General features: G+C 55.2%; 1 protein-coding gene across 2 annotated transcripts in view; it reads right to left on the bottom strand.

The window, feature by feature from the left end:
• Positions 1-20,403, bottom strand: part of LOC148816279 (whirlin-like) — a 49,882-nt gene extending 29,479 nt beyond the window's left edge. For both annotated transcript variants that reach the window (XM_088940536.1, XM_088940537.1), the window contains exon 1: positions 19,597-20,403. In XM_088940536.1, the coding sequence (XP_088796662.1) occupies positions 19,597-20,379 (783 nt within the window). In that variant the 5' untranslated portion in view covers positions 20,380-20,403. The remainder of the gene's footprint in view (positions 1-19,596) is intronic.
• Between the last annotated feature and the right edge of the window lie 2,835 nt (positions 20,404-23,238).

Raw genomic sequence — 23,238 nt, 5'->3', positions numbered from 1 at the left:
ATGCAAAGAGTTTTACTGGCTCAGCCAATCGTAGGACCGCCAAGGCCCTCAGGGCGACACAGCTACCCGAGCCCAGAAATCCGCCAGCAGTTACCGGATAATAAGCGGCTCTTATTAAACAAGACCGCAGAGGACAGCCTGCTCGTGATCGAGCAAGACAACGACAGCGATAGCCGCAGAAGAAGCTCGCCCATTCGCCTGCACAGGAGGCCGAGAGCCGGTTTAGGACTCCTCCAGTGAACGCTGCCTCTTTGCGGGAAGGACGAAGACCACAGGCAGGGTCCGCTGTGAAATAACACTGCCCGCAGTTTTATCCCGATCCGGATCCCCCAGCCCTGTCCCGCTCCCTCAGACTGACGTTCGCCGTAACCCGTGATCGCCACCTGCTGGGCTTCCGCGGGCGGTGCTGTCCTCCTGCGCCTGTCCACCTCGGCCTGGCCCTGCTCCCCCGCCCCGAGCCAGACCGAACAGCGCCCGTGCAGAGAGGAGCCCGCAGTACAGTTGCAGCCGGGCCCAGATCGGCCACATGTGTGAAAATGGGATTTTTCACTTGATTATATCCCTTAGCAGCACAAGAGCCCTTTAGTGTAACATGAGGTAATTAAAAGCTAGAGTTACCCTGATTACTGTGCAGTCGCACTGTTACATTTTACGGCGCTGTCTCTGCTCCGCAGCTGCCCGTACTTCACACCACACCTTCTGCGAACCGATCTGCACAACCTCAGCAACGCCGATCAGCTGTTCAAAACTGTTCAAAACCAGCCCAGTTCAGACAGCAGGTTGTTTCAATCCACAGGCAGGTGCAAGGCGCAGTGCTCCGAGCCCGTGTCCAGGCTCCTGCTCTGGCCAGCACAGTCCGAGTGAGGGAGTGCCGGCCAGCATGTGTTTCTGTAGTCGCCTGTTTGAACCCGGGCAGCCACGGCTAGACAGCGGAGCCCAGCGTGTGCTCTAGTCGAAACAAAGTCCTTAACAAGCTTCTACTGTGTGTTTAAAGTTTCTTGCTGACCAAACAGAAACAGATCTCCATATCTCTGCATTAGTAGTATTATTATTTATTGTCATTCCCTGCACTCCTGCAGAGCATTTAATCAAAAAGAATCCCAGAGCACTTCACATACAGGAGGGGATTAACGTCATCCACTGCTGACTGCCTACAATGCTGATGTGATGTTCAGAAATGTAGACTCTGGACTCGGGAGTTGACACCCCTGCTCTTACGGACAGGGTCACGGGTTCTTTCACTACCAAGGCGTCAGGACCTCGATTTAGCATCTCCCCCCCCTACAGTGGCCATGCCTGCAGCTCCAGCTGGGTGTACCCACCCGTCAGGCGGGTGCAAAATCTGACTTGGTAGGGAGGGCGCCTCCTACAGGTCCCCCAGCACAACTCCAAACCCACAACACGTTCTTGACTGCTGCTTCCACCTAGGGTGAAGAGATCGTGAGAAGCAGCTCTTTACTGGACACGCCGTAAACATGCAAGGTTCGCTGAAGAGCTCCCCGCTCCCAGCGGGAAACCACGCCGGACTGCAGACCGGCTCGGCTGACCCCTTGGAGCGCCAGAACCAGTACCAGGGATTCAAGGACGTTCCGGAGACGGTGGTGACAAGCTCCGAAGCGATTCCCAGAGACTAAAGCTACAACCCCTCCGTGTCCCGCCCTCAGCATGCTCCTGGCAACAGGCAGGCAATTAACAGCTTGACTGCACCCCAAAATCAGCACAATTACTTGACAATGATTGAATTAAACGACTCCCCCATGTCATTTTTTGTTCGGGATGTGGTTTGGGGTTCCTGGGGAGGCAGGGGTGTGCCCTGTGGAAGGGGGAGCTGGTGACTTGATAAGATCCCAGGGAGAATTTTTAAGGGAAAACGAAATCTCATCTTGCTCCCCATCTGCGGAGCCGAACTGAAACCGTCCGGGACACTCCCAGCGCGGTGTCGGAGAGCGTCGCGTGCGGGCCTCTGCAGAAAGTCGGGGGATCTTAATTACCAGAGCTAATTAAAGAAGCTGGCACCTTTGTTTTACTGGCCCTGGCACGGGCGCAAGCCGTTCATTAATTTGAGCTGCGTGGCATAATTAATTATTGGGTCGGTTTTACTGTGCTCTCAATTTCCTCTTGGGCTTCACTGCTGTCGACTGGATCACGTGCGTGGCCACCCAGCAACTCGGGAGGCTGTGTTGTTTGTTTTTTAGGAAAAGTGCTTAAAAAAAAAGGGCCTTCTTCTGCATCTTCGTGCTCTTCATTGTCATCTTCGTCATCGTCCTCTTCCTCTTGGAAAATCAGGCATCACCGGAAAGGAAACTCAAGGAAAAAAAAGAGAGATGTAACATTTCACATGCGAGGGGAGGGGCTGCCCACTCTGAGGAAGAGATCAGTCTGGGCCTCACTGGTACATACAGTACATTAACATCAATTTGCCTCTATTACCATAAGAATGAGAGAAGCACAAAAGCCAGCCTTGTCTTTAATGAGGTCTTGGATCAGTGGATTTTTCAGGCCTGTTTGTTTCTAAATGGGAGACAATTGACAAATTATAATGTACAGCCAACAGCCCCCAGCCCCCAGGCTCTCTGGCTGAATGCATTTCACTGCCTAATTTTATTTTCCTTCCCCCCCCCCACCCAATTAGGCCCTTCTCTGTTCCCAGTCCATCCTGTGGCACGCTTCCAATATGCTAACATGTTTCTTTTCAAAGGGGTATCTGCCATGACACTTCTACACCCACAGTATAAATGCTGGACTTCCGTGCGAGGATCTGCATGGGTGTTGGTGCCTGCTCCGTTGCGGGACCGGTGTTGTGTCCCCCCCCACCCCCCCAGCCCGGGTACTGTCGGTCTGCAGACGGAGGTGCGCTGGAGCCCGTCTCCCCAGCCCTGACACCCGCGGCGCTGCTGGAAGATTGAAAAGCCCTGGAGCAGAGACGATAAAGGATGAATTGCCCATCTGCGCTGCTGGGGAAGTCGATCTGCCTCCCTCCTCCCGAGTGGAGCCCCGGCCGCGTCCTGCGATCGATGAGCAGCTAACTAATGGACAAACACTGCACTGATGGGCTGAACGGGCCATTGCTGGCCTTGATTTGACTCTGCGACAGAGATCTATCAAACCGATCTGCTCTCTTGCATTTATCGACTCCGTCCATCTCTCGAAAACCCTCAGCGGTTTGTCCTGCCGCCTCCCTGCCTTTCACAACCTGCCCGACACGCGATCGTCCTCCCCCAGCCAGAACGAGAAGCTGTACCTTCTCCGCCACGATTCCTTCTCTTTCCTTCAACCAGAGGATGCATGATCTAAAGGCATTCAAAGCTATTTATAGCAGCAGGCCTTCATTTCAGGGAAACAGGAGAACACGCTGGGCCTTCAATTATTCTGCTGTCATTGAGAAATAGAATTCACTGCACCAGCGGGACCCCTCCAGCCCCTTCAGAGAGCCCATTAGTTAATACAGGATTTCCTTCTGAATTCATTCTTATTGCGCCTGTCTACTCTGCCCACAGCCTGTAAAACTGTATTATTATATACATTTAGATAATCTACCTGAAAGGGAAATAAGCAGCACGCTCGAAGGAGTGGGGTTCATATATTAGGCCCTCGCGCTGACAGTCAGGACCCGATCATCAGCGCCCAGCGCTGCCCTGCCTTGCAGGCGTACTTAGATTTCTCAGAAGCTAATCTGGATCACAGTCACTGTGGACACTGGCGCAGTTCAGAGGTTTAAATGGTGCCGCAACCTGCCTTTAGGACAGACAGCCGGAAAGGACTCCAATCCCGCGGTTTCTCAGCTGCTGAGAAGCAGAGACCAAAGGGACTCCTCTCCTGCTGCCCCTAGCTAGCGCAAGGCCCAGGTCAGCAGCCACAGGGGGCTGTTCTGGCCTTGTTAGGGCCCATCGGCGTCACACAGCTGGCTCCCACCGGTGAGAGTGGCTTGTTACTGCGCCTCGCCAAGAGCAGTTTGCAGTTTGATGGTGCGTTTAAGAGCAGGCGGTCACTGCCGACTGTGGGAATGAATAATAATTAGCTCTTGCGGTTTCACGCTGCCGAGCCGCTCGCGCTTAAACACACCATAAACCTGAAAGCCGCTCCTTTTAAGACAGATGAATGACTTCACCGAACCAAACTGACACGTGCTGCATACGTTCAAGTTGGGGGGGACAGTGTCAAGAGGCTTAACACAGTGCTATTCCTCCGTTAGAAACCGCTCCTGCGCTGTGTACAGTCATTGGACCGGCGCTCAGACGGAGGGACTCTCTCGGCAGCAGTGGGCCTGAAGACGTGGAGATAGGCTACCGCCAGCAGCCCTGGCTGGGACAAGCCCCACTGCACAGCCCTGCCGGGAACTGATGGAAAACACCCCTGACCGCTCCCTCCAATTGAAGAGATGCTGCAGTGGAATGGGAAGGGACTGGCCTGCAAATCCCGAAACCCTAGGCATCACGCGCCACGTCCCCATTCGAGCTGTTGCCGTTTCCCCACAGGGGTGGGTTCCTAATATTTTGGCCAGAGGGTGCGTGTGCATCTTCGCGCCGTGGCCATCACAGGCCCTGCCCGGACCGACCTCCCGTCGGAAGAGGCTCCTGGAATTGCGGGAGATTTACAGAGCGCGTTCCGATCCTGGCTTCCGACGTCCTCGTTCACCGATTCCGGGGAGAGATCCAAGACCCAAGATTTCATTCCCCCCAAACTCTCAACACCCTCATTCTGAGCTTAAAATAAAAGTTTCCTGACGGCAAACATCCATGTGAGTGTGTGTTTATTATCTAAGGATGGAGGAGCCCAGTATTGTGCCCAATGCAGTGGGCTCGACTGGCACTGAAGCTCAAGTCTCACACGGTCTCGCCAGCTACATGTCTGCACCCAGGGCAGCGCGGGCAAGGTGCCACCGTGCCAGACAGAACGCCACACCCCTGCAGGCAGGAGTAAAGGAGCTCTGTGCCCCTCTCTGTTGCACTTTCCCATGGGCTTCTCTTCGGCCGTGTGTCCCCGGATGAGAACGAGGGAGGGAAAGGAAGCAGGGCAAAAGAAATAGTGCCCAGGAGCAGGCCTGGACGAACTCCCATGGGCCTACAGGTGCACCCATCAGAATTGCTCAGACTCGGCCTGGTGGGATATGAACACAATTCATATCTGAGACCTAAGTAACGACACCTGATCTCCGTTTGGGGGGTGGGGGTCATTACAGGACGTCACTGGGGCAGAGGTGAATTAGCTTTCATTTCCGACGCACCCCGCTCAGCTGCGTGGCGAAATCGCCCAATCCAGCCTCGTCCAGAAATAATCCTGCAAGACTGCAGCGCTTCTCCGACTGGCAACCCTGGCTGGGCTGTGTCTGCATTTCTTCCTCCCACTGCCCCTTCCCCTCCTCCCACTCTCTCCCAGCTTCTCCTGCTCTCTCTAGCCGGGCTCTCTCCTTGGTAACCTTGCCGGTGGTCTATGATCTCCCCCCCCCCCCCACCCGTCTGGCTCCAAGCCCTCCCCTCCTCGGGCTGCACCGTGACTTAGACGCTGCGCCCCGGACTTCAAACACCCCTGCCATGAAAGCAAGCCGAGGGCTGAAAGGAGGCGCGGCGCCCTCTCTTCAAACGTTGCACCCTAACAGCCTTGCGAACGCGGGACTCGGCTCCCTCTCGCGGCTTCTAACACCTCGCGGGGGGAATTTCGCTTCGGTTCAAAAAGGCTCTTGGAGAAACGAACGCCGCACCGCATTTCAAACAAGATCAATCTTTTTTTTTTTTCTTCCTTCTTTACCACCGCCGATTTTAAATCTGCATGAATCCCGTCTTCTGATTTTGCTGCAGAGACTCTGCGCCTTGCAAAAAAATAAATCACGCGCTCGGATGGGACACGGCTGATGTGTCCGCAACACGTGCTCACTTTCCTGCTTTAAATAATCCCTGTCCGCGGCCCGGCTCGGTCAGCGGCCGGGCCCAGCCTTGAGCGAGCTGAGCAGGGACGCGAGAGCCTTTCTTTTCCCCAGAAGGCATCACCGGACCCTCGCCCCCAGATCGGTCGCCCCCAACTTCTCCGGGCGCCGGAGAAACGAGACCAGGAGCGGGGATCAGGCCCTGCAGGGGAGCGAATGAGCCCCAACAACATGTGGTTCTGTGATTCCAGACACACCCCCGCATGCGAAGGTTTTGAGGACGTGACCTGAAACAGATCCCCACTTCCTTCGGGACCTCAGAGCTACCATTTGCACTGAAGACGAAACTTTTTGGCAACCTCCTTCTAAAATGTTTTGTGTCCCACTTTGCCGGCAATATAAATATTCGCTCCTGACCCAAAAACCCGTTTCAGATTCCTAGCAGGCGGTTCCAATTCTCAGGTCGACACGGACGGTCACCTCACACACACACCCCTTGCTAGACTCCAGCCCCAGAAACACACTTCAACAATAAAAAAGTAGGCCATGAAAAGTGAACAGGAATTTTCTCCAAGATGTTTTCTTCTGAATGAATGAATCATTCCCAGCTACTGCAGGACTCCATTAGAGAGTAATCAGGATGCTTCATTATTATTAATTATTAGTAGTAGTATTACAATTTTTATTATTGGAGGAGCAGAGAAGAGCTGGCCTTTCCCAAAAGAAAACAAAACATCTTACACATATAAGAACCGCGTAACTGCAGCTGACTTACAGACACGAAAGAGATCAGTTTTTAATTAGTATTTCTAAAGAGAACTCCAATTTATATGCAGGGATTACAAAACGCAAATGCTGACTGAAAATGCCAGGAGAAGGAAGAGTATCTGGGCCAAGCTGTCTGTAATCGAAACACGTCGACACTGCACTGGATAAGAACTGGGCTTGGAACCAAACTAGGCCAGGTTATACTGGAGCGTTCTGAGTGAGAGATAAGCAGACCAGGTTATACTGGAGCGTTCTGAGTGAGAGATAAGCAGACCAGGTTATACTGGAGTGTTCTGAGTGAGGGCTAATCAGACCAGGTTATACTGGAGTGTTCTGAGTGAGGGCTAATCAGACCAGGTTATACTGGAGTGTTCTGAGTGAGGGCTAATCAGACCAGGTTATACTGGAGTGTTCTGAGTGAGAGATAATCAGACCAGGTTATACTGGAGTGTTCTGAGTGAGGGCTAATCAGACCAGGTTATACTGGAGCGTTCTGAGTGAGAGATAATCAGACCAGGTTATACTGGAGTGTTCTGAGTGAGGGATAATCAGACCAGGTTATACTGGAGAGCTCTGAGCTGGAGATAATCAGACCAGGTTATACTGGAGAGTTCTGAGTGAGAGATAATCAGACCAGGTTATACTGGAGTGTTCTGAGTGAGGGATAATCAGACCAGGTTATACTGGACAGCTCTGAGCTGGAGATAATCAGACCAGGTTATACTGGACAGCTCTGAGTGAGAGATAATCAGACCAGGTTATACTGGAGAGCTCTGAGCTGGAGATCAGACTTTGATTACTGGATTACAGGCCAAGATCGCGGGGGCTGCCGCTGCTCTTGAGTGGGTGAGATATGCTGTCGAGTCTGTACTCGGCCCTGGAGGGAAAAGAGGAACAGCAGGGTCCTACGCCTGGGGTTTGAAGCTCTTTTTCATTTCCCAGCTACACACCCCTCCACCCCAGTTAGTGACGTAGCCCTGTACTGCTTTGTAAGCCCCCCTCTTTCAGAGAAGAGCCTCCAACACCGGCCACTTCCTGTGAAGGGCTGCAGAGAGACTCGCACACGCCGAGCTCAAACGAGACACGCGAGGCGTAGAGGTGAAACCCATTTCCTGGAGGCACTCGGGTTCGGGGGATGACCAGTCAGAACCGATAGAGGAGCAGCCTCATCAACCCAAACTGGCGCTAAAGTTGTCCCCGTGTCCTTTGGCACCATGTGGTCCAAAGGAAAACAAGGGGGTGAGACAAGGAGTTGCTGCCCCAGAAATAGACACTACCGCCCAGTCTGGTCCTTACTGCCCAGTGGGGCTACTTGCTTTGCAATCACTGTCATCTCCTTCCTTAACAGCCCTCCAGAGGGCTTTGCTCAGGGCCTGTCAGCGCCCGTTTACTACCCTTTAACAGGCAATTATTTCAAATGCAGGCAGACAAGGGGAGAACAGCAGCTCCGCGAATTAAGCGGATGAACAAAGGCGGGGGCCTCGGAGAGGATTTTTAATTTCGGCACGCGCCGGGGATCCCAGCAAGCCCGCAAACAGCTCTTCCCTGTCCATCTCGATATCGGCGGCACGGCCCAGGCGGCCCTCCCGGCCCAACTCCGCTCCCGCCCTCGCCGCGCACAAACACAAGGAGCAGAACAACACGCGGCCCGCAGCTCCTGGTTGTCATCCCGCAAACCCACATCCCCGGTTCTGCGCGTCTGATCTTCGAAATCGATCCCTGTCCTTTTGCACTCCCCCTGTCCTCCCGCGCAGACACGGGTCAGGGAAATGAGGGATGTTTTCGGAGCCAACGGAGCAGGGCGGGACCACCTCGAGTCGGGGCTGACCGGGGTCACCCAAGGGTGCGGCGCACAGCTGGGGTTCTGTGTTGCGAACGCGAGCCGCAACCCACTGAGGTGACGGACCCCAAGCAGGTGAAGAGCTCACTAGGAGGCCGAGAACAGAAAAAATAACGAAATCCCCACTCGTGGCCTAACGAGGCCTAAAGCGAGATGAAATCGTACACTACCCAAGGCTACCAGGCGATCCGAAAGTCAGAAAACCAAGAGAGTCGCCAAACGTTCCAAAGAAATTTGATTTATAAAAAGCAAGCAGGCACGTATCACCGGGCGACCTGCTTTACCAGGAAATTAAAGAACGGAGCTGAATAAACAACAAATCTATTACCCAGCCCGGGAGCCAGGGGACCGTACTGACGCCCAGCAGCCAGGCGCTGATGAACGGCCCGCTGCAATTAAAGTTGCGCTTATCGCGCTAGAAAAGGACGATTTTTCACCGCCCGGCAGGACGGGCTCTCGTAAAAACAGCCGCGGCACCGAGCCAGAGCCAGCTCCTCCCAGGCATCCTCACCTGCCTGCCGGATACATCCGGACCGAAGGTGCCGTCTACACTGCAAAATCGCAAGGAAGCACATACCATTTTCCATCGCGGTGTAGGTGGGTTGAGCTGATGACACCGTGGTCATCCGCCACCGGCCCTACGGCATGTGTCCGGCCCTCTTCAGTCAGGTGACCACAGGCTAGGAGGCACGAGTCATCTTACTGGCCAGCGCCCCCCTACTGGGGCCAAAAGTCCTCAACGTCCATTGATGTCAGAAATCACTCCTCACTCTGATGTGCTCCGGATTTCACAGCGAAGCAGAGAGCGTGAGAATTTCCAGGAACAGGGAAAACCTTTCCCTCCGAGCGCTCTCCCTCTGCGGATCCGGAGACCCGAGGGAGTCTAGCCCCGGCAACGCCTGAGCGGCTCCACCATGGTCTCCGGATCACCGATCGGGACACTCGTGGAAACCTCCGCGCATGCAACACGCCGCCGCTTCCCTCGACACCAGGGTACCGGCGAGCTGGCCGGTTATTCACCTTCAGAAACGGAGTGGCGCATCCGTCGGCACTCGTGTGATGGTGATAAATCCAGGCGACGTCTTTATCCGCGATGACACACGTTCGCGACGGACACTGCGTGCGAAACTCACGAAGGGCAGGGACACTCTGATGCAGAGCGCTGCAGGGACATCCACGGACATAAAAAATAGGTAAGGCGAAAGAAAACCGTGATATTCATGGCTTAACATCTCGATTAGCGTCTGGCCGCTGCTTTTATCCAAAGCGATTTTGCATCGGTAGCCTTTTCTAGAGCCAGGCCCCTTACGGGCAGGTTCTTCTGGACCTGCCCCACTTAAAGACACAACAGCGCCAGCAGGATCCGAGCCCACACCGTGCCCACCAGGAGCCCAGAGCTCTGCCAGCCGCTGGACTTCCACGGCTGGACTCTGGCACAGCAGGACGGACAAGGGGGAGAGCTGCGAGGTTGAATTTCCTGGACACACCAGGAAAAAAGACAAACTGCACCCCGACAAGGCAGGGGGTCTGTGCGTGACCGTGTGCGGTGGTCATTGAGTCCTGCTCCGCTTCCTGGACTGAGAGCAGAAGCCAGCCGGCAGCCAACACCTGGGTCTAAAAACTGTATTGGTCATGATGCACTGACACCGGCTCATCCACGGCTGGCTTTTTTTTTCTGGAAACGAATACGTCCGCTTTCCTAGGAGGTGAAGTCGCAAGTCAAAGCAGAGAGTGGCCCCACGTTTCCTGGAGTGGGAGCAGAGGCCTTCCGGAGAGAGCCGGCTCCGGAGACTCTTATCCCACGCGCTCAGGAGCTCAGGAACGCTCCGCAGGCTCTTCACCAGAGGCGCAGGAGCCCCAGAAAGCGGGCCACAGAGAGGACACCCCAACAGGACCCCCCCCGGCCTGCCACTGCCTGTGCACCTGGGGGCTGGAGTGCAGCTCCTCTCCAGCACAATTCAGCCGCATCACTAGGAGACCGGTCGTTGCTATAACTACGCTCCTAAAAGCAACTACAAGTCTTTTCCACGCGGCCAGTCGATATCTATTTGGAGATCCTTCTGTTCTCTCAGCGGCGCGGCCGACCCTTCCTCTCCCCCCCCCTGCGCTGGAGCTGAGCAGGTGGGCAGGCTGGCCCTCCCGGGGAACCTCAGCGCCAGGCAGAGCGCGGCACTGCCACAGGGCTCGACAGGCTGGCTCCGGATGCGCCTGCTGAAGACCCGTGCTCTTTACAGCTCAACACAGCGCTGAGAGGGCACTGCGGACGTGGGCAGCATTGGGACGTCGCATCACACGAGCAGCACGCAGACGGGCAGTGGGAATGGAGCCCTCAGCTGGAGGACGCACGCCACTGAACTCCTGATCCGGACAGGCAGCGACAAGGACAACCCCTTGAGGGGCTACCTCAAACGAGGACCCGGGGTCCTTTTTTCGCCTCGTCAGCCACGCAGTTGCCACGCAGGCCGAGAAAGAGAAACGGCCTCCCCTGCTGCTCCCGCCTCTGACCACAGGTGCTGAGGCGCCGGTTAGCCCACGAGTTTAGGCCCCAGTTAGTGCACAGCACTGGAAAAGAAGCTCAGCTTTGACTCCGCTGGCTGAGCTCGGGAAGTGAGCCAAGGGTCTAGGGAAACCCGCCAAAAGGTCAATCGCAGTCTGAAACTAAACAAGTCATTTGCACCAGCAGATTCCTGAAATGCACCCCGCATGTATCCTGTGAGCCACACAGCGCAGGAGGCCCATGTAGGAAGGGGACAAACATGCCATTAGCACCCGGTGAGAGGCAGAGAAGGCGCCAGCGTCTCGCCAGCAAGTAAGGACTTTGGAGCGCACAGCACCCCCTGCAGGGCAACAGAGGCAGCGCCATGTGTCCTACTCTGCACAGCACCTTCTGCAAATCCTCTCCTCCCTAGGATAACCAGAGGCACTAAGATAAGGGAATCGATCCCATGCCGCCTCCTAACCCGGTTAATTAAAAACCCAAGAGGATTCCAGCAAAGCAGGGGCAAAGCTGTCAGGGTTTATGAGACATGAAATTGCTGTTGCTCTTTCGGCTGCGCTCCCCCTCTCCTGCAGCAGCTGCGCTGCACACCTGTTCCCACCCTCAACACTGCAGATCCGGCCTGCGGTCGCTCGTCTTTTCCCGTCTTTCCCGCTGGGGAGCTGGCTGTTCCGGACTCGAGCACTGCAAGCAGAGAGGCTGCGGGTTCCACAGGTCCCTGCCCGCGTCCCTGCCCGGCGGACACAGAGCACAGGAGAGTCCGAGAACAGCTCCGTTATTCCGAGCCAGCTGGGGAACTTTAGAAGCGTGCCGCACCCTAACTGTACAAATCATAGTCTTCCCCAGCTTTCCCTGTGCTGTTGCGAACCACCTGAATGGGATCACACTGGGGTTAGTATTGATTTAAAATGTTTTCTTATTTGCACTGGACACAAAAAGCAGGTGCAAAGAGCTTGCAATAGGGAATAGGGACCGTACGAACCGCCCGACGAATTTCCAGTTGCGCATCAGAACAGGCCCCGTTAAGGACCATTAAAGGCCTTAATGAGACTTCAGTTGAATTTGCTTTTAAAAAAAAACAAAACAAAGGGGCCGAGTAAGAAATGCTTTGATGTGGGGTTTTAGCCTGACAGTTTAAAAAGTCACAACGTTTTCACTGTAAGCTGTAAAAGGCGACCCAGAGTTTCATTAGAAACTGCCCCTGTCCAGCCCTGCCGCCCCCCTGCATTCCAATAGCAGCACCCTGTCCCAGCCGATTTTGGGGCACCCCCCCCCCCCAAACCAGCATTCATCACTTCTCGCCGGGACCCCGCGGGCTCCTCCGTTCCGAGGAAGAGGGGATTCATCATCCCTCCCTTCGCAGGGATTTACCAACATCAAAGAGCTGCTTTAGAAATAAGCTCCGTCTCGGGTTAATACATGAATGCTAAACGTATATTTTCCGCTTCGAGGAAATATTTCATCCGACAGGGAGGGGGGAGACGGAAACGGTATTAAGAAGAGATCTGCCAAAGTGTCGCCTGCACAAGCAGGGAGGGGGGCTTTAATTAGCCAGCCCAATTAGATCCGATTGGCCTCATTAGCGGAGGTGAGCACACAGACGGAGCAGCAGTCTACCCTCTGCTGTGATGAGGGGGGCCTGGCGACGCGATGACTGTGGATATCCCCCTCCCGGTCCCGATGCAAGAAGGGGCGCCGAGCGCTATTCCTGTTGCATCCAGCACGGGACGCAGGGAACTATGCTTGGGAAATCCGGACGGGAATTCTGCCCCCATTCGTTCACATGGAACAGCTGCTTTTACAGTCTAACTCCCCCGGTTTATAAGGAATGGGAGAAGCTGGCAGGTGGGATCGATCAGCTCCCGGTTTCGGAATAGGTGCGGACGGGAGACGGGTATCCGGGACACACTGACCCCTCCAGGAGGGAGAATAAAGCGTCAGAAATTCCCTTCCCATCGTCTTCATCCCACTTGAAGGCTGGGAGAGAGGATGTGGAAAAAAAGTCCAAGAGCGACCCTCGCTTTCCCTCCCTCCCTCCCTCCATCTGTCTCCGGGGATCTCCCTCCCTCGCTGGGAGGAAGAAGCTGGGATAGGATCCTGTGGCCGGAAGGTTGCCGGTTCGTATCCCGCGGCCGGCAGAGGAATCCTACTCCGTTGGGCCCCTGAGCAAGGCCCTTAACCTCAGCTGCTCCAGGGGTGCTGTATAAATGGCTGACCCTGCGCTCTGACCCCCAGCTTCTCTCCCTGTCTGTGTGTCTCATGGAGAGCAAGCTGGGGTCTGCGAAAAGACGAATTCTTAATGCAAGAAATTGTATAGGGCTGATAAAGTGATCTGATCTATCTTATCTGTTTACTGTACCGAAAAGAAACAGAAGCCTTTAAAGCACACAGCAGATGAAACCACCGAGGCATTGCTGCTGATGTGGATACCCCATGAGTTAGGCTACCTAACGGCAGAGGTTCGAGGTCAGCTCTTTAAACGATTGATCTTGTCCTGTGTGCATGTCTTGCTTTAATGCCTCAGCCCCTACTGCGACTCCTGAAATCCCACTGGGCCTCCACCCGCTGCAGGGAAAAGGACCTCCTGGCACTCTGCAGCCTCAATCTTCCTCCTCCCCCTTCCATTCAAGGGAAAAGCAGTTTACTGGGCTCCAGGTGGACCGGAGAGACGTACGCTGTGCACAATGCCTGGAGCTCAGGAACAAATATAAAAAAAAAAAAACACACACAGTTCGCTGTTGCTATTTTTAAGACTGATGCAAGCGGTTATTTTTAGAACTTGACGAACGAGAAGAGCCTCAGCCGAGGCAGAAGAGTGTGCGGAATCGAGAAGTTCTGCGCCAACGAAGAGGGGCGCGAGACCACTCCCCCCTGGAAAAATATCCTTCTGCCCCATCTCCCCGACTGGCTTTGACGTGCCCCACGCAGCATGCACCAGCCCGGCTGCTCCCGTGGAGACGCTGGAGCGGGCCTGATCAAGGCGCAAATTCACCGCGGCCCTGAGCATTTTTTAACGCGGCACGAATGACCCTTCCCAAGGCTCGAAATCCGCAAGGTTTCAAACTTCATCATCAAAACAGCAGTAAGGCCATAACAACTCCTCCACTCCAGTGCACTGGTTAACCCCACAGACCCCACCCCCCCATCCAAACTCAAAACCCCACTGCTGAAACGCCCACGCTGGCGGGAGAGATTGTTGAGCATCCTGAATGGAAAACCCACCTGACTGCAGAGAAGACGTGCAAACTCCCCCCGACGTTTTAGCTCATACTTGGCTTCCGAGCGGAGTACGGTCAAGCCCTGTGTAACAGCCGGCTTTAACGTGGAAGGAATAACCCTTTCCCAGGCTTTAAATCCAGAAGACGGCACTGCTTTTCATCAGTAATAAATACACCGCATTTATCACTAATAAAGCATCCACCGGGCTAACGGTTGTTAGCACTCAACACACTTAATAAAGCACAGCCCTTTATTTCACTAGGAATAACAGCACCCAAGAATCAAGCCTTTTGAAAGGTTTATAGTGTTTTAGACACAGTACATTTGGCTTAACGCGCTTGGCTCAGGGACAGCCTCCTGGTGCGTGGGGAGGGGGGGGGGGGGTCTGCTTTTCTGAGTCCCCCCCAAGCACAGAGAGGAGTGACCAAGGAGCAGCTGCAGAGGTGGAGATAGTGGGAGAAGGGATGTAAAAGACTTGGAGAGGGAGAGAAGGGGGATCCCGTGCCGTATTTAGAATGTTTTAGGCGAGGAAGTGACGGCCGGAGTGATTAGAAATTACTGACAGCCGAGTTGGACCGGGCCTGGCCGCTGTCATCCCTCTCGCGCTTTCATTACAAGCTCTGTCAAGTCGCTTAGCTGAGGCTTTTATCCACAGTGACTTATATTGGCACTCATTTATCCAGCTGGGTATTGTACTGAAGCAATAGGAGTGAGCAGGCTTCCTCAAGGGTACAACGGCTGTGCCCCACCTGGGATTTGAACCTGCAACCTTCAAATGACAGCCAGTTCCCCTAACCGCTACTCCACACTGCTGCCTGCCCTAAGGCCTCTCTCCAGTTCTGAAGCCATATCAATTTCTTTCTCCTCTTTATACAGAAGAACTATATTTTTTAAAGTCAATGAGAAAGTTGTGGTACTTGTCTCCTGGTGCTTAAGCAATTTCAGCGCGTTTGAAGGCAGCGCTGTTTTTGCCTCGTACGCCTCGCACCTCTCCAGAGTGTGATTTGGGAGAAACAAGTACTTATCTCCGGTAAAGATGCCCCCCGGTCCCCTCCTATGGAATTAAATGGAGCCTCTCTGCAGGTTTTGCTGACATCGAACTCCTTTCACCTGTGAAAGGGCGCCGCTCGGGCATTCGAGACCCGATGAAGCAATGTTCACTTTTAAAACAAGCCAGTCAGCATCACCTGCAGTCCGACAGGAAGGGACACCGTGGGAAAGGGCGGTGAAGGCTTCTGCCCGGCTCGGCAAAGGCAACTCAGGACCACACTGACAGAGTCTTTCTGGTTTGCTGAAGACCCTACGCCAAGAAAGGTGGCGACCCAGGAGGGGCGCCACGCCCCACACCCTCCCTCGCAAACGCCGTTACATTCCCAAACCCACTGCTCCACAATCACATTCCCACATGCAGCAGATCCCACAGATTCTCACTCCCGGACCAGTTATCCAACCACGCCCCTCTCCCTTCGGTATTTAAGGTTCCCTCACACACCAACCCAGGCTCAGTCTTGAGAAGTCTCCCGAGGGATTCTCTTGGGCGCTTTCTAACCTTTTCGACTGATCTCCCGGGTCCTCATCTTTGCTCCTGCCTTTTTGACCACACTCTTGGGATTTCGTTGTTCGGATGGTCTTTCCCGGATTTCCCTGCTCACCGGACTCCTTGCTTCTCCAATCGACCGAGTCCCTGGATTCCGTGTTTGGGATTGTCGCTGTGCTGCTCCACATTCAGCAGGATTCACGGTGACGCATAAGGATCCTCCTGTTTTTCCTATCGGCTCCACTCCATCTCCCTTTTCCTCGCTACTTCCCTACTCCCCTGGCGCTCCCAGCTGAAGCCCTGCTTCTCCACTGCTGTCGACACTGCTGTCCTCTGGAGAAACGCAGTCTCCCCCACCCCTACCACCCCCCTGCACACACACACACACACACACACACACACACCCACAGCTTGACGGTTTTCTGACTGAGAACTCCTCACCCCCCCAGACCTGCCCGTGCCAGCCCGCGCTCGCCCAGACAGAGGGGAACGGTGCACCCACCAGCCCACCCCAGACTCCTGTCGCCCCCCCGCCTCCTCCCAGCATGCCGAGTCTTCCAAGGCAATTAGAGAACCCTGCCCGGTATTAACCGCTGGAGCCAAACACTTAATCCCCTCCTGAACTTGACAAATGGAAGCAGCAGCCGCCTCCACTGAGGAGAAAATGCTCATTTTCAGCCTTGAAAGAAAAGCAAATATGATTTCGGCATTAAAGGCCAAATTAATAACCGCAAACCTTGGATATCAGGGAAACCAGCCACGGTTCCCCTTCAACCTTGACGCAAGCAGCTCAGAATATTTCATTCGTCACACCACACAGCCGTGGCTCTTTACCGTATTAAAATGGATAAACCGCCCGTTACACGTCTTCACTGCGCGGTCTAAAACCGTGAAACGTGCAGGGACGTGTCCGAGGGCCTGTGGTCGGATTGGTGAACACACGGCGTCGTTCTGCGGCTCATCTAACACCGCGTCGCCATCCGTCTCCCTGTCCGCCGCCACAAGCAAACCCGCTGGCCCCCGCAGCCTCCAGGAACACTCCTCCTGGGCTCTCGGTGCGAGAGAGTGAACGGTTTCGCCCTCCCGGTGGCGGGAAAAGAGACAGAGGATCACAGGGCCGGCAGAGTTACGTGGTATTGGCAGACGAGAACATTTCTTTTTAGAGACCAAGGCTGGGGAAAATAAAAAAGAAACTGAAGAGCAGACAACACTTTTAACATAAAACATGAAGCCCCTCTTGGCAGAGCTAGCCCCATGTTTGATCGTAGATCACTGAAGCGGCTGAGCTTATTACTGGCACTGCAACAGTCCTGTGTTCATGCAAATTCCTTAGCACTGTTCATCCAGATCCTAGAAGGGTTTCACACCTACAAAGAGACATTTCAAGACCCCTGAAGTACAGCCCCCACCTGCGGGACACACTGCGGTCCCCCCCGCGCTGCAGATCAGGGGCAGGAGGGAGATCCTTCATGACCCATCATATAGGATTCTGTTTAACATCTTATCCAAATGAGGGTGTCTCCTACAGCACAGTGTCTCCAGTCACCACATTGAGGAAATTCTAGTTCGGAGGAAAGAGCACCACCTACTGGTCCACAAACACCACCACGTTTAGCAGCAACCTGGTTTTCCTTACCGGTCCCAGTACTAAGCGGGCCGAGCCCTGCTCAACCTCTCAAACCTGACAAGATCAAGCTACAAGGTGGTAACACTGCTGTTCCAAAAGTCTTCTAATTGATTATCAATTAATGGCGAACGAACACACATACACACAGGTAGAAATGACACTGTGGCAACCACACACCAGGCAATAGTTCTTGGTGATATACTGTACAGACTCATTCATTGAATTCCACCTGGTCTTGCTCAGGGTTCATTTTAATTGCAACCCCATCCTCGATCGCTCAAACACAGAAACGATTTAAAATGATAAATAGATCAATCAAGGGCTCAGGAAAATTAATTAAGTAAATGCCTCTGCTGGAATGGCAACCAGCAGTCAGAGGGAGCTCCAGGGACAGCATAATGAGAACAGGACAGGACTGACTCCTCTGACAGTGATCCCATCACATATACGGTACATGAGCTCTCTGTCCATTTGTACACCTGGTGGCGGCACAAGACCGGGGCCGCTGTATTACAAAAACCAGGGGATAAATGCTCAGTAAAGAGCAAAACTACAGACTCCGTCTCAAAACATAAATCAAGAGCCAAGACCTACAGTGGGAGAAATGAGACCAGACGCTGCCTGTTCGCTGCTGGATGAATTAAGGCTGCACCTGAAGTCGACACCAAGAGAAATAGGCCAAAGCCTAGATATCACAGCCAGTGGAGGCAAACAAAGTCTTTCCCTCTAGCACGACACAGCAAGGGGACAAAATAACCGAGACAGCACAGACTGAGCGCCCCTGTGCCAAGTGAGCAAACGCAGGCGTCATTCCTCCTGGGAAAAACCGGAGTCCGTCAACCAGCACTGAACACCTCCTCACCAGGACGGGCAGCAGGGAGCAGGAAGGGCCGACTGCAGCCCAGGGAGCGACACGGGACAACCACACTGGCGCATCGGGGCTGCTGCACCCCGCCGACGGCGGGAAACCTGGGAGCCCCAGAAACCCCAAACCTCCAGCTGAGGCTGCCTTGGGATTTCCTCTCGTCCGACCAGCCAGCAGCCAGGCACGCCGATCACTACGCTTCCCGGAAAAAGCGCAAACCCCACTCCCCACCGCGCTTGCCGACGGGAAGCGTCCGAGCGGCTTTTCGTTCACTCGGAAAAACCGCCTCCCGGCGCGACACAAGCACGGCTGCAAGCGAGAGCAGGCCATCTGACCCGGCGGGCCGGTTCGGGTGAGTGAGCAGCTAGCTGATCCCAGGAAGGCCCAGCCAGGGAGTGAGCTTCAACCAGACGGCTGGCCCACCTGATGCAGAATCACACCTTCTGTTTCAACTAGAGAACGGAGGTCAGTGCTTTTCTCAAAGGAATCCTCCTGCTGTTCTTTTGTGAAACTTACTTACAGTAATTCCTTACACTTGTATAGCACTTTTCTGGACACTGGACTCAAAGCGCTTTACAAGTAATGGGGATCCCCTCCACCCCCACCAGTGAGCAGCCCCACCTGGATGCTGCGCCAGTCCGCTCCCCACACCCCAGCTCTCAGTGGGGAGGAGGGCAGAGTGATGGAGCCAGTTCAGAGAGGGGGGTTATTAGGAGGCCATGACTGGTAAAGGCCAGCTTTTATCCCGTCTAGGCAGCTGCAGCAGTGGTCCAGGAGGGTCTTTTTAAAAGACCAAAGTGCCGAGGCCTGTGGGAGCCCTGCAGTATTCATCACAGTGGGGGGGGAGGGCAGCGGGCCTGGAGGTCTGGAGCCCCTCCCCTAAGCTCCTCCTCGGCCAGCCGGCCCCCCTCACAACCAGGGGTTCAGTGCCGGAGAGGGCAAGTAGTGGCGCAGACTGCGAACCCGAGCGGCACCCCCCCCCCCCCCTTCCAGTGAGCCCTTCCACCCAGAAACCACCGGCAAGCACCCAGAGCAGAACAAACAACACCGATCCTGGTCCAGACTCCTGCTCAAGATCAAATGAGACCCCCCCCCCCTCAACAGCACTCATTTCCACACAGCCAAATGGAGGCAGTGGTGAGCGTTGGGCTGGGGTGATAATTTCGCACCCTCAACCCCCACTGCCTGGTGGTTCCAGTTCCTGCAAAACCCTGAAGCCTTCTTTCAGGGCCCCAGACACCATTTTGCGTCCGAAGGCGATAACACACACACACACACATAAAATCAAGAGTTTTGTGTTCGCCTGCGGCACGACGGTCCCAGGACCAAGCTCTGCAGGCCAAGGCAGACGCGGCAGGGAGCGAACTAGCGAGTCTCACCCACCTTCACAGCCTCGGCGTGGGTGACCCTCTCGAACGCCTTGTCGTTGACGCTCAGGATTTGATCGCCGACCCGGAGGCCCTCCCTCTCGGCCAGCGAGCCCGGCTCCACCAGGGACACGTAGATGCCCACGCCGTGCTCCGAGCCGCCCCGGATGCTGAAGCCCAGACCCTCGTGGCTCTTGCTGCGCCTCAGCGACACCTGCCGCAGCTCCCCCGGCGGCTCCTGCGGGGACGCGCGTCCCGGCGGCGGCGGCAGGGCGGGCGCTGTCCCCTCGCTGCTGGTGCTGAAACTGTCCGGCGAGGCGCGCAGCGGCAGCGTGGGCGGCTCCGGCCGGGGGGCGGCGGCGGCGGCGGCGGCGGCGTGGCCGGGGCTCTCGGGGCTGCCGTTGCTCGCCAGCAGCTCGGACCGGAGGTACAGGCCCTCGGAGGTGTACTGGTCGAAGAGCAGCTGGTCCGAGCGGGGGATGACCAGGCGCAGCATGGGCAGCAGCTGCCGCTTGCTGGGCGTGTGGAGGATGACTTTGAGGGTCTGCACCAGGTCGAAGACGTTCCGCTTGGAGTGGTAGACGTTGAGGCAGTGGATGAACTGCTCCCGCTCCGGCTCGCTGAGCAGCAGGTTGAGGGCATGGTGCAGCTTGCGCACGTTGGCCGACAGGGAGCGGCCGGAGCCGGAGCCGGAGCCCACCGAGCCGGCCGAGGAGGAGGTCAGCGACAGGCGCTCCAGATCCGTGCTCATCCTCGGAACCGAGCCGGGTCGGGGCGTTACGAGGACGGGGTGCCACATCGCCGGCGACGGACGGAGCGGAGACCCATCTTGGGGGGGGGGGGGGGGGGGGGGGGAAACCGCTTGTTTTGTTTTCCTTCCTTCCTTCCTTTTCGGCGGCCGCACGAATTTAATCCTTCGCCCAGAGGCTGGCTAGCAGGCGGCGCAGCGGTGTCGGGTGAAGACGGACGCGGGACGGCGGCCGCCCCGGGCTTCAGCGGAGCCGAAACTCAACGCACAAGGTCCCGCCGACGGTGTCTGTGCACGCCCGTCATAAACACAACGAAACAAACATCTCCTCCTGGGAACCCCCCCCCCCAGGGAGAGAAATGCGGAGCACCCGAACAACAACAACAACAACAACAAAAAAAAAAAGTTTCCTTTAGCCAAGGCAACTTGGTCTCTCTCCGAGCGACACCACGAATATCCCCCCACTGGCCGCTCCGCTAAAAACACCGGCCATTCGAGAAGTGTCTCCCTCCGTCTCTCGCACGTACCTGCGCCGCACAAGCCGGGGCCGAAACACGTTTTTTGCTCTTGAAATCAAACGCGGACCCGGGTCACGGGGAGCTTCCCCAACGGAGCTACCCCCGCCGCCACCCTGGGCGACGGGCAGAGACCAAGCTGCCGAACTTTTTCTTTCGTAATTTCTGCACAACTCCGGCGGGGAAGGGAGGAGGGGAGGAGAAATCGGAGAATCGTTCCCTCCGGAGTCTCAGCCCTGCGGTGTGACACACGTCGGAGCAGACGGAGAGAAAAAACAGCACACACCGGGAACCCGAGTCTGCGGTGCCGAGCAGAGTTCCCCCCCCCCCTCCTCCTCCTCAAAAAGACCCGTTTTGTTTTTCCAAATATATATATATATCCACACGACACACACCACGGATGAGGGTCGGTCTTACAGCCTGAATGCAAGGGGACTTATTGGACGTTTGTGCCGGATTTCGCTCCGTCCTGTCCTGCCTGGAAGCTGTTGCTCGCTCCCGCACCGCTCGGCTCTCTCCCGGCTGAGCGCAGCTCCCGGCTCCCGAGTCCTTCTCCCCAACAGGAAATGACGCAGCCCGGCGTGAGTGTGCGTTGCCTAGGGACCGGCGATATACAATGGTTGGCCTACTCACCCCGGAGTTGCGGCCGTCATTGGCGCCGCGGGTTTTGAGGGGTTTAAAAATAAAAGTCCAATATGGTAGATGTAAACAACCGAGATATTTTAGAGAAAGGTACATTCACCTTGAGTTTTTTTTTTTAAGCCCCCCCCCCCCCTCTCGCATCTGTGTCAGACAAACACGTTAAAACGGTTGTTCTTGTTCGTCAGCGCCGACACTCAAAGCGCCCGTTTCAACACGTGTGTGTGTGTGTGTGTGTGTGTGTGTGTGTGCCCGCCCACCTTGATTTTTGTTAATTACAACAGAGTTGGCTGCCTCGGTCGAGCTCATTGACAGAAGGCGCACTTTATCCGACGACGATTAGCCCGAAAGTGGCGGCGCCGGCTCGTCCGTTTCTCAGCACAGAGAGGGTAATGTCATGCCTTACCCTTCGCTAAAATTAGCGTCCTCTCCTTTGGAGGTGGCTCAAGTGGAATGTGTTTTATAAGTGGTTATATAACCGATTCACTCTCCGTGTGCATGTACACTTCTCGTCCTGTGCATCTACTCGTGGGGACCACGCCGTTGAGAGATGGAGGCGCGATTTACATGCCTGGGTTTTAAGTAGCGCCTTTGATAGCTGTCCTCTCCCCGTGTTTTTCAACCGAACCAGGAGTGTAAAGACTCCAAGACAGGCGTTAATGTCTTAAGAGTCCTTGCACCAATTTCCCCGTGAGGTTTGGAGTTGTTTTAAAAGCCTTGTGGCGTATGTTCAAGGCTGTAAATGGAGGAGTTTTGTTTTTTTTTAAATTGCCGTCTAAAAATATGCGCATTTGAAAACCATGCATGCGTGGTTAATAAAAATCTAGCATGCTGATGTTGCGACTCGTGTTCCTCTATGCGCGGCAGGGCTGCGGGACTAATGATGTATTTTTTTTTTTAAATCTGACGTTCTGGAAAATCTGAATCACAGATCACGGTGCTGGAGCACCGGTGGAGGGTGGGGGGGGCAGGGGGCTGACTCCCCACCATACACCCCAGTTCTGACACAACAGCGAGCCTTTCACTGCCCCAGCAGAGCCGGACCCCCAGCGCCGCTAGGAGCGCCGAGAATATCGGTTGGCGCAACGAATCCAGATGAGCGTCGCAAGGGATCGGTTTAATAATATTGTAAAAAAACACACGTATCCTTGAAGGAGGGAGGGGGGAAGTCAAAGTGAGAAAGAGAACAGCTTGTTCCCTGCATATAAACAGCGTCTCAAGAAGAGGCAATTAACGCTTTTATCTACCCCCCCCCCCCCCCCAGCACTCCTCCTAATAATTACAGCCGTGCTGTGCTCCCTCTCGAAACCCACACCGCTCTCTGCGGGCGACTCGCTGTCTCAGCGACCAAGGCCCCACAGAGTCACCGTGCGGGCTTCCTGGCAGGTAGAGCCGTCATTATCGCCGCCGTTTCGGAAGACAGCCCTCGGCAAATAAACTACGGCATGTTTTTGTTTGTTTTTAAAGAACGTATTAGCAGAAGCCGCTCAGCGAGCAAAAGTCCAAAAGACAGGACGGCGGCAAAGAAGCGAGGGGGGTCTACACAGACTGAGGTTTCACTGTTTTAGTGGGGGGAACGGCTCCTTCATTTCACTTTTCGCACCCGGGTTTCAGATGCCGATACGGCGCCTGACAGTACTTCGCCAGCGTTCAGACCGAGACCCTGTCCAGTTGGGGGGGGTGTGGCAGTTTTCCAGACGGTCAGGAGAAGCAGGAGAGCGAGACAGAAGGAAGGGGACAGGCAGAGCATGAGAGA

This window comes from Atractosteus spatula, chromosome 23 (assembly GCF_055471065.1).
Source record: "Atractosteus spatula isolate fAtrSpa1 chromosome 23, fAtrSpa1.hap1, whole genome shotgun sequence".
NCBI lineage: Eukaryota > Metazoa > Chordata > Actinopteri > Semionotiformes > Lepisosteidae > Atractosteus > Atractosteus spatula.
Note: the sequence above shows the minus strand (reverse complement) of the source record. Positions and strands in the feature narration are given on the sequence as shown.